The 12,120-nt window shown below is 37.9% G+C and overlaps 1 protein-coding gene across 2 annotated transcripts in view; it reads left to right on the forward strand.

Annotated features, from left to right (window-relative positions):
• The window catches only part of HEATR5A (HEAT repeat containing 5A), a 56,026-nt gene extending 49,456 nt beyond the window's left edge, over nucleotides 1-6,570 (forward strand). For both annotated transcript variants that reach the window (XM_033144013.1, XM_033144022.1), the window contains 3 exons: nucleotides 483-634; nucleotides 2,460-2,673; nucleotides 4,415-6,570. In XM_033144013.1, coding sequence (XP_032999904.1) covers nucleotides 483-634; nucleotides 2,460-2,673; nucleotides 4,415-4,716 — 668 coding nt within the window. In that variant the 3' untranslated portion in view covers nucleotides 4,717-6,570. The remainder of the gene's footprint in view (nucleotides 1-482; nucleotides 635-2,459; nucleotides 2,674-4,414) is intronic.
• Nucleotides 6,571-12,120: the final 5,550 nt, after the last annotated feature.

Here is a 12,120-nt window from a genome sequence, read left to right on the forward strand (position 1 = left end):
GCTCTGGAAGATACATGGTAGTAGTAGCAGCAGTAGTAATGTATATGAAGCTGTCATGTTAAGACATATGGCCTGCCCACCAGCCCATTATCTAGCCTATTTGAGCTGGCCAACAACTTTCCATGATCTTAGGCAGAGGTCTCATCCATGGCATCTTCTTAACTGTAGTTGACTAAAAAGGTCCTGAAAAGTTACCCACCCTTGCTGTATATTGTAGCTTTTTAATACAAAGCAAATGCATACAATTCACTTTTTAAAAAAATCTGACCGAAAAGGAGGGCTCAAACATTCTTCATGCTGAGTAAAAGTTCTTAAGAGGATCTAATCTACATGCTTAAAAATATGTTTATCTACCAACTGTGTTTAGCTCAAAAATCTGTTGATTTGTGATAGAATTGATCTTAGCATCTTGATTTATGCATTTTGATTGATGAAATGCTTCAGTTTCAGAACGCAAATTTAAGATTGTTTTTAATTGGTAGATGGTGCTCATCAAGAATTGGATGAAGGTAGTCTGCTGACTGCAATCACAATATTCATTTTGTCTACAAGTCCAGAAGTTGCTACCATGGAGTGCCTTCAGAAGTGTTGCATTGAAAAGTTTCAGTCAGCAATGGAATCTAAAGATCCTATTGTAAGTCCTGCATATTGTTTTTATTGTTTAGATTACAATTGCTATGTTTTTATGTTCAGCCTTGAATGATTTATTTAGAATGCTTTTATCTTGCTATATAGCCTAGGAGCAGCTTGATTCTCAAAATAAAAGTTCACATTCAGGTTTGGTATCAGGAACGGAAATAACATGGCAACACTATGGAGCCTGAATTATTCTAGTGAAATTTCCCGCCCTCATCCTTACTCTTCCCTACTAGGCAGCTGAGCCCACTGATTATCACTGACGCAAGAGTAAGGACAAACAGTAGGAAATCTCCCAGCCCATGATGAAGGCAAATCATTGTCTTGCACTGAAAGGCAGCTGCCTCCACCATCTGAAGTAAAGTGAATGGCCACAGGGGAAAGGGTCTTTTCACCTGTGATGCATCTCTTATGGGAGACACACTTGGGGCTTTTGTTATTGTCTTTTAGGCACCAGGCAACACTTTTTGTCCTCCCAGGTTTATATTTTCTCCTGCTGTGATAGTGTTTATACTGGTTATTACAAACTGCCCTGGAATTTTTGCATGGCAGTATAGAAATATGTTTTATACAAATAAATGCGGAATTAGCAATTGCTTACTTTGAGTTAATGGTCTTAAATTTGGGGGTTATAAACAAGTGGCAAAAATTTACAGGCAGGTATGCAATTTTATTTATAGCATCATTAAGAACATGCTGCATAGAAATAATTTTTTACACATTTCATATCGCTTCATCACCTGAGAGGACAAGTCCTTGGACTTTGATAACTGGATGAAATGATGGCCTATCCAGATATGCTCATTACCTTTTCTACCTTTAGAAACCACTAAACGAATTCCTGTTCTGCTAAGAATTCACCCTCCTTTCTGTCACTAAGCAACCCACATTACCAATTTATAATTAAATTCAACTATAAATCAGTATATATTTATTATGTACCAGCTTGTCCTGCACCAGTCCTGATAATGAGCAGAACAGTCTAAAGTGAGGTTGGAAGAGGTGTATGGTGGACCCACAGTTGCATCCCAAGTCTTGCCTGCTTGCTCATGCCAGTCAGGGCAGAAGGGGTGGGTTTTTGCTTTGCCAACTCCAGATTGGGCTCCTGGGGGTGTGTGTGTGCAGGGCTTAGGACCCAGAAGATCTAAAGCTCAACACTGCCTCCTAATCTCCTCTAGTCATTAACATATGGGAGGAGGGTTCTGGTTAGGATTGTGCTCTTGAAGAAATCTGAAATCACCTGGCTGAGAGACTTTAGGTCTCTTTGAACATAATGTTCTCAGTGAGCATTGCACAAGCACTATGTCTAATATAGTACATCTTGTGGAAAAGCTAAAAAGTAGAATCATAGAGTTGGAAGAGACCACAAGGGCCATCCAGTCCAACCCCCTGCCAAGCAGGAAACACCATCAAAGCATTCCTATAGAATCATAGAATCAAGTATGCTTCCTTCTGTTTGATACTGAAGGATAGTTGTTTTTGGTACGGATCTCAGCACTTCTGTTTTGATTTGGGCAATATGGAGTCCCTAAGTTCAGGGTCACTGCACATAGAACAGCTTACAGCTTCCATAAAGAGGGAAAGAAGACAGTGTACTCATATATGCTGGTATCTAGTAGCACACCTGCATTAATACTCCTCATTTGCTCTGTCTGGTCTTTTCCTGCCATATCTGAAAGCAGATCTTGCTACTGACATTTTTGCAGTCTTCTGCTTCTGATAAATGTACTTATACACAGGGCATCCCCCCAAATGCAGTTCAGGAATGCTCTCTAATACTACATTTTTGTGTTTTAACTTGGAATTTTCCTAATTCTTTTTAGGTGCAACTTAAATGCTACCAGCTTCTCCTTACCATTTTCCAGTATCCAAATCGAACTATCTCATATCCTTACATTCATTCACTGGCATCATCAATTGTTTGCAAACTGCAGGAAACGGAGAAAGTCAAGCCTGAGAATTCTGCTGAACTTCAGGTTATTCAGGAAGGGATAAAAGTTGTGGCTGCTGTTATAGCTGTTGCTGAGGAGGAACATCGTAAGTGTCTTTTGCAGGGCAAAATAGATTGACATCTGGAATCAGTTGCTAATTAAAATATGTCTCTGTTAATGCAATTTCAGTTGTGACAATATGTTCAGGACTCATGACAGTGCTAATCTGTTAACATTTCATCGCTTGGAAACTACTTCTAAAAGTATTATTTAAATTATTACTTAATCTAGCAAATGCATGCAGTGTTGGAAAAACCTTCTGAACACAATAACCCTTCTAGAGGCTGTGCTATGTAGAGAATGTGCACCTTAAGCAGATGGTGCCATACTGGTGATTTGCTGTGTCTTATCGGCTAGTCTGTCCTACTGTACACTCATTGCTTTGTCTCCTGTCCCCACTTGGATGATCAGAAACATTTTCACCCTTTTCCTCACAGTTTCATTCCAAAATGGATGTTCTCCAGCTATCTGTTTCCTCCCCAAGAGCCAGTTTAAAAGCTGCTGAGTAACTTCTTTTGCTATCAAGAGCAAGGAGTGGTGTGGCTCCATTTCTGTTCATGTGAGGCCCTTCCCTTTTATATAGACCCAGCTTGCCGCCAAAACAGGACCCAGAGTCTAACAAATCCAAATTCTTCCTCCTGACACCACCATCTCATTCATTTGGTGAAACCCCTCAGCTTTGCCTGTCTAGTTTGACCTGTGCCTGGAACAGGTATCATTTTGGAGAAAGCTATCATTCTAGGACATTCTGGATTCCAGCTTCCTATCTAGCAACCTGAATGTCACATCTAGGATTTCAAAACTACTGACAGTATGTTCCATGACTGTTGAACTCCCCACCGATATTGTTTAGTAGAGAGAAATGCATACATTCATTAAGCCTAATTAAAAGTGTGGTTTTTAAACTTTGTGTTGCCACTGTTAATATATCAGCTAATTAACAATGGCCTTCCCTTTTGCAGAGGAAAATAATTGTGAATAGATGGGGCTAACTTAGAATTATCCGTTTTTGCTGTTATGTTTTTAACCAGCTCAGTTCCATTAAAAGTTTGTGACATGATTATTATTTATATTTTATTTATTATTTGCAACTTAAGGGCTACAAAATGTCACAGTTAAAACAAGTACAGTTATGAAAATGAAAAAGCACAAAACTAACCAATAACAAAGCAAACCAGATAGTGGCACAGTACAATGCAAGAGGAGGTAAAGCGCCTAGTCAGCGAAATGTCAGTGTAAATCACATATGCTAGGTTTAGTAGCCTATATATAGCCAAAGTCAAAAAATACATTTTATTGTATCACTTGGGTTTTAAAATGCCATAAATAACTTTGCATTTACCTTTTTCCATAGTTGGCAATCTCTTTGTATATAAATATTCTTTGGAGGAATTCTCTGCTTGATTCCAGATATTTGGCCTCAGAGTGCCACTAAGGAAAGGTGGGGAGGTCAGGTGGCAAGCAGCTGGCAACTTGCTACAGACCGGGAGAAGCAAAGGCTCTTCTGTCATAGTAAAGCCACTTATTAGCCCCTTCTGAGGGCTTAAATTCAAAACCCACCCATGCTCCCACATTGAGATTGGCCCCAGGAAGGGCACTTGGAGAGGGGGGAAAGCCCTAAATAACTAGTTGCAACAATGATTTTAACAGTGCAATCCACTGCATGGTTACTTAGAAGTAAATCCTTCTGGCTTAGTGGGGTTTGCTTTTATGTTTTGAACTGCAGCCTAAATGATGTTTGTGAAGTTAGTGGTATTAATCATTTGTTTTTTTTTAATTTTTCATAGGAACTCAGCTAGTGGCTTGCTTTCTCCCTATCCTTATTTCTTTTCTTTTGGACGAGAATGCCCTAGGATCAGCTACGAGTTCAACAAGGAGTCTTCATGAGTTTGCTTTACAGTACCTGATGCAGATTGGTCCACAATATTCCTTGGTCTTTAAAAAAGTAATGGCTTCTTCTCCGCCAATGAAGGCGAGGCTTGAATCGGCCGTGAAGGGCAATCAGGAAAACATCAAGGACAAGGCAACACCTAGGCATTCCAAGAATCCTGGGAAAAGTATTCAGCTAAAGACCAACTTTCTGTTTTAAATCCTAAGCACTTTGATAAAACACGGCAAACTGTCCCTTTTCATTTCTAGCTGTCCTTATAATGAAGTAGGGTTTTTATTTTAATTTCATTCTGCTAAACTAATCAGCACATTATAGCCCAATTCCAGAGATGTGCATGTATGTGCCTGCCTACCTACTGACTCAGTCAGTAGTAGGAACTACATTCACAGCCATTACTGCTGTATATGGACATGAGAAACCCATAGGCTGTGCATTCACAGCTCCCAATCCAGAAAGGGTTCCTCCTGTTCAATCAGGGTGCAGACTTCATATCATGTTACTAGCTTCTTTAAGTTCTTTCTCGACACTCTGCAGCATTCTAACCTAATGAAAATTTTATTAGATATGTAGGAACCTTGACATGCTTATTTATTTCACACTTTGATATTTGCACAAATACATTGAAGGAAATCTTGTCTGATTTGTCAGTGCACAATTTAACAGAACCATCCATGCCCTCATATATTGCTTTTTATTACCATTATTACTTTGGTTATCAGTTCCCAGTGTGGAACTATCAACACTTTTTTTAAAAACAAACAAACCACTTGTCATTTTTTAAAGCAGTTTGCAGGTTAAGCATTGAGAGCTGCTTCAGCAAAAATACTAATGAATGATTGAGTACATGTTCACGTTTAGCTCCCATGGAGTATAGTAAATGTGCATCTTTGACCATAAACAGGAAAATTTATTATCTTGCACTAGGATTAATGGCACAAAAATGTGGCTAGCTCAAGGTGGAGTGTTAATTCAGGAGGCAGCTGTTGCCACCAGGGCCCCAGGTTTGGAATATCGTTTGACTAGGCTCAAATACATAAATCTGGGGTACTATTCAGCACTAAGCCGCAGTAGTTGTTAAAAATGTTAATACTGCAATCACAGTTGAATTGTAATTTTAATTCATAAATTCCTTGCAATGCTGTAACATGTTCCAGCTGCTAATTTAGCAAACGACATCATTAAGTAAAAGTATTGGATGTTCTTTTGGTCTCTTGTGAACTGCCTTGGGATCTTCAGATGGAGGGTGACATACAAATTTAATAAATAAAAATAAAATAATAGTCCATAAAAGTGTGTAAAATTACTTTCGAGTATCTTAAATCCACACATGAAGTACTATTGGTAACTTTAAGTTCTCATGACTGTAATGAAGCTCCACTTATTATCTGAAGGATTTATATTTCCAAAGTTAAGCACATATACTTATGACTGAACATACCTTATACTATTCACAAAATCCTACCTAGGCAGGAAATATCTTTTTAAATTTATCATGCTAAAGAGGTGGTTAAAGCTTTCATATTTTGTTCAGAATATGAAAACTGCTCTGATGCACAGTTTCTCTGCATAAGATACCTCATTCTCTATCATGATCATTTGATGATCTCCCCATGGACAAATTTGATTTATTGACTCAGATGCATAGGAATCAAAGGGAGATTTATTAAAGTGGGCTTGTATTGTATTCAACTGCAAATGAGTCATTGGAATAAACAAAATGTTACATCTTAGCAGTGGATTGTATTTTAGTATGGAAGTCTATACTAATAGTGTGAGCTATTAATTGTTTTAAGAATTGTATTGGCAACCATTGCCTTTTTGTGCCAGTATTATCTGAAATAAACCAAATGCTAGGATAATTACAGTATTTCCATCTAATAATTAGTAGAAAAATAAAAAAATATCATCCATAGAACTGAGACTCAGGAATGTGTACTGTATTTTGCTATACATTTTGTATATAAAATTGTAAATTGTACAGAATTGACCATTTGAACAAAATTCTAACAAGTCATTTTCTAATTTACATAAAGCTAATTTTCTTCACTTAAATTGGTGTGCTTGCTATTTTATTAATAAAACCTGATTTTTTTTTTAAATTACAACCCCTGTCTTAAGTACATTTTTAAACAAGTTGATCTCTTAAACTATTTCTTGTGTTCTGGCATTCAACTTCTCTATAGGCTTATCCACACTTAACTTTTGCCCTTTTCTTGCCAAGCAGAATCTTTTAATACTCTGTGCCAAAGCTTTTTTTTTTTTAATGCCTCAGACTTTCCCCATGAAAACCCACTCTTTAAAGCTGAATCGGAGTGAACATCCATCCGTGTTTTCCATTGAAGTTTGCTCCTATTGAGCTTTAAAGAGCAGGTTTCCACAGGGAAAGGAGCCAAAGTGGGGGGAGGGGGGTGCTCAGACACAGAGCTTTAAATTGCGGACTGTGCCTGGAAAGAGCGGAGGAAAGGTAAGTGTGGATAAGTGTGCTTTATTTAGAATTAGAAATGTTACTAAGGAAGTATTCTTCAATAAAAGTGTACCATATTTTGAACATCTTGGTAGAACTTTCTGTAGACTTTGAAATCAGTCATTCATGGCTATTGGTGGTGTAACGGGCGAATTTGTAACAAGTGGATCTACAGGACAGCAGTCTTTTACAAGTAGAGCATAAAGGGAACAACTGTTCCCAGCATCTGTTGTTCAGAGTTAATATAGTATATATAGACATGGATAGTTCATTCATTTACAGATTGGTACACCTCTTTTCTAGTGTTCTCAAAGCAGCTCTCATTGTTCATAAAACACCATTTAAAAACCCCATTTTTAAAACAAAACCGGACCATCTTGAGGTCTTCACCTGTCTGTCCTGGTCCTTCCTACAGGTTTGTGATGGGTCTGTGCTGTGGGTGGGAGATGGTTCAGAAGAAGCAGAGGTCTCAGGGTGTCCATCTGTCAACAGGTATTTCTTTAATAAAGTTGCATAACTTGTTTAACACCATCCATTTTCTCCTCACCACCACCACCTTTTGAAGACCTCTCATTTTTTTCTGGCATAGGTTTTCAGGATCCAAAGGGCACAGTCCTTCTCAACATACACAAGAAACCACCACATCCCTATATCCAATTGATGTTCACAGATGATACACTTTGTTTTTGGAAACAGTGCAACATATTAGAGCAGAATTAAGGATTGATAAGAATTTATTTGAGGCATGTATGTAATAATAACGAAAAAAAGATTTAGAACTCCTCTCCCACATCATGGCTTGTGCTGTCGGAACTGCTAGTCTCATTTGTAGTCTCTGTCCAAGAGCAGGAACAGCAGAGGCAGCTCAGAAAATGCTGAATGGGAAAATCCAAAAATGGCATCTACACGCAGAACATTGTTTTTTGCATAAAAAATACTCAGAAGATAAGTTTCTTCATATATGAAAGCCTCTTTTCAATCACTAAATTGGAGCAAAAGTATATTAACACAAGAAAAATCCGCTGAATCAAGCCAATGGCACATCTAATCCCATATCTTGTTCTTCACAATAGCCAACCAGATGCCTGTGAGAAACTTGCAATGACAGGAGTACAACTTGCAATTTCTAACATCTGGTATTCAGAAGCAGAGCATGAGTCACTTAATCTCAGGGTCGTGGGTTTGAGCCCCATGTTGGGCAAAAGATTCCTGCATTGCAGGGGGTTGGACTACATGACTCTAGAGGTTCCTTCCAACCTTCTGACAGAGGATGTAGAACAAAACCATTGTGACTTTTAAAGCCATCCAAGTTGTTATCTATCACTGCCTCCTGTGGGAGAAAGTTCTGTAGTTTATAACTATGTGCTACATGAAGAATTGTTTTATCTGTCCAGAATCTTTATTACAGGTAGTTTTCATTCATATTTTGTAAATTTATGTGAGCCTACAGGATAAGACAGGAAACTGATTTAGTTAAGCTGGTTCTAAGGTATAGGTAATTATACTGAATGCATTTAGGAAGAAGATACCATCTCAGTTCCAGGGAATTTAGAAAACTGCCATGCCACCTCTTAAAAATTAAGTGCAGCATAAAGTCAAGTATAAACAACTTGCACTTTTTATGTAACCACTGAAGTTAAAAAGCAACTTCCTGCCTTTATTTTGCTGTGCTTGCTCATTCCTCCTAATGAGTTGCCATAGATGTTAACTACAGGATGTTGGTTCAGTTATCAAGAGACTTAATTATAACAAACAATTCATTGTTCTATTTAGAACGTGTGGGATCTGCATTAGTTTTCACATATGGGGGGGGGAGAATTTCTGTGCAGTAAATATATTAGCATTTTTAAGTCCAATGAAATATTTATCTGATTACAGGTTACAAAAAAGGTTTATTTTCAGTGGTTGTACAAGTTTGTGTATTTCTTGACTCCCAAAACAAGGTACCATTTTCTTCTTTCCGATCAATGCTTTTTTAAGGCTTGTGCCTAAAGTTAATTATTGATGTTAAAAGTATAATCCTGGTGGGATTTGAGTGGTGGGGTTTCATTCATTCATTCATTCATTCATTTGTATGTGTGTGGTTTGTTTCAATTTGCAAGTTGTTTGGTGCAAGTATATTTTAAAAATTTGTAGTCCCAATTCTTTTTCACTGCTTTTGATTTGTTTGCACCAAAAATGTGAGTGCAATGACTATTAACATCAGCAAAATAGAGCTGATGTGGAATAATTTCTTTAATAGATTAAATGACATGTTTTAAGACTGCCTTCTTTACCAATAACAGAACTATGAAGGGCTGCTGTAACTGCACCATGTGATACTTTCAGCCTGACTGAGGGAGGAAGATTTAGTACTGCAGTTAACAACCAACTCAAAAAGTCACAATTACTTTTTACTGCATGGAAACTAGTGCATCCATTTGCTCCACTTCTCTCATTTTCTCTTCTGTCTGGCCCTTAAAATTCTCTTCAATAGCAAAATGTTTGGTTCTTTGCGTTTATCTTTATTTATGAACACCTATCAATCAGTTTACCTAAAGCTAAATTGAGCTAGGTTTTGTGTTCCTCCAAAATTAGCTAAAGCACAGCAAGAACATTTTGGCATCCTGTGAAAAGCTGCATGTTTGAGAGGGAGCTGCCTGGACCTCCTGAGAAACACCAGACCTCCCATCTGTTCCTCTTGAATTATGCCAATGCATCTCTGATAATGCCTTTGTGCTATTAGCTCTAATCATTTAACACCAGCATGGATGCAGGAAGCAGATTGAAGTGATAAATGCCAGACATAGTACGGTCTCATTCAATATGTAAATGGCTCCCATGCCAATTGGTTAAGAGAGTGCTCATGCTAAGCATATTTCCACACAGGATTTGAGGAGTTTGAAGATTGCAAATATTCCCAGCTGAAAGCAGCTTTTAGTTAAGGAGGCAGGGACTACTCAGATTAAGATCTCCCCCCTCCCCCCTTTTTTTGCCCAAAGAAAAATATATGCAATTGGTTTGGACCTTAGGTATACTGCTGATGAATACTATGGAAATTGAAAAGCATATGCGTGATATATATACTGTACTGTATATGTAACTCCAGTCAATTACCAGTAGAGAAGATAAGAAAAAACAAAGCACATAAAATACATTAAGTATATGATTGTGCAAATGGTACATGAATGGTACTTTACAGATGCACTTTGAAATGACAATATAACACCTTAATGCTGCTAGATTTTTGCACTTTGTGTTTTATATTAGAAGGTAAGGTAGCTGAGGTTCTTAATAGGGTGAATCTCCCTACTGAAGTGAAAATAACATCTGGTTGTAACTGTGGAATATCATCAAAACTATTATGACCTGGCCCTTGAGCCCCTTTGAGTTATGTGCCTGGGAGGAAGGGAAGTAGTATGGGTGGGGGTGGGATCTCAGTGGTGATGGGCAGGGGAGCTATGGCACTGGAAGGCAAGTGCGAATATTCAGAAGAAGGGGCATTACCATCATAAAATCATTAACACTTCTTAGCTGCTCCCCAACATGCAGAACTGGGGTGATAATGTCAGTTGTCCCTCTCCTCCAGCAGTGCTGCTGGTAAATGCCAGGCTTGTCATGAACATGCTTTATGTGTTTTAATCTGTGTTACAAAGATATCTGCAAATGTAACCTGAGACATTTCAAAATCTCACCCAATCCTTCCATAGGTTTTCACACAAACACCTATAAAGATGTTACAATATGCTCTGAGGTTGATATCTAACTCTGAACTTTAGACTTCACATGCAACATATGTTTGCAACGTAATTCTCCAAATGCCTACTTTACCTCTGCACCTGCTTAAAAAAGAGGGAACAAAAATTGTGTATATTATCTTGAATAATGAGATAAATTACATTTAGTGTTCACAATTAGAACTTTATGGAAGAACCAAGCTTGAGCCCCACACCCATTCTAAAAGTCCAGGAATGAATAATGTCTTTCAAATACTGTGCTTTCTTTGCTTTTATGCATTCATAATTGTCATTTGCTTCCAACAAATCAGTTACTTTCTTTACTAGTTGACGTAATAACTCATGCTGGTAGTAATCCACTTGATACAAATCTCTTTTTCTAAAATCTCTATCTGTGATTCAGGCTTATTGAAATAGCAAAATGCAGAATATTAATTTTCTGCTGTGCTTTGCTGGTAGTGAGGATGATGACTACAAAAAGTTTTTATATTTGGAAATGGTACCCACTAGAGCTGAACATGGCTGTGTACTGGATTTTGTAACTAGATATGGAGGATATTGGACTTCAAGTAAAAGAACAAAACAAAAACAAACTAGATCCAACAAGCCTCAAGCTTGCCTGTCTCTACTATAATCTAATGCCTTCTTTGATATAGAGACATGAAAATAACTGATTTAAGATGCATGAAGTTGGCCAGATATAAGTTGATTATAAAGAATAAGGAAGTACCCAGACATCACAGTAATACGTATGACTTCCTGGGAAAACATAAAGTACTGTAATAAACAATGCTTTGTAGAACTGTCAATATACTTCTTGTCAGGACTCAGGGCATAGGCCTATGGCTAGGGATGGACAAATCTCAAAATTTTGTTCCTCATTTATAAAATCTTAAATCCAGTTCTTCAAATGATTGGAATAATTTGTGAACTTTTTAAAACTCATGAAAAAAAATCATCATTTTAGCATTCAGTGTGGGGTTATGTACATGTAGTGATATAGCTGGTCCACAGGGAGGCAATAGAGATAAGGAGATAATTCCTTAATTTATTCTAAAGGGAAGTATTTGATTTAACTTTCCAGATACCAAAAGTGCCAGAAGTTGAATAATTAAGGCTTCATTTTTGATGAACTCCTTAGTTTTGAGAAGGGAAACAAAGTCAATACAGTTTTGTAAACTGACATGTATTTAATATAGTGAACTATATAGGTTAACACCGGGACCACAGAGTCTAGGGCTTGCTGATCAGAAGGTCGGCGGTTCAAATCCCTGCCACAGGGTGAGCTCCCGTTGCTCGGTCCCAGCTCCTGCCCACCTAGCAGTTCGAAAGCACGTCAAAATGCATTTAGATAATTAGGTACCGCTCTGGCAGGAAGGTAAACGGTGTTTCCGTGCGCTACTCTGGTTCGCCAGAGGCGGC

The sequence above is a fragment of the Lacerta agilis genome, chromosome 1, assembly GCF_009819535.1.
Source record: "Lacerta agilis isolate rLacAgi1 chromosome 1, rLacAgi1.pri, whole genome shotgun sequence".
NCBI classification, from domain to species: domain Eukaryota; kingdom Metazoa; phylum Chordata; class Lepidosauria; order Squamata; family Lacertidae; genus Lacerta; species Lacerta agilis.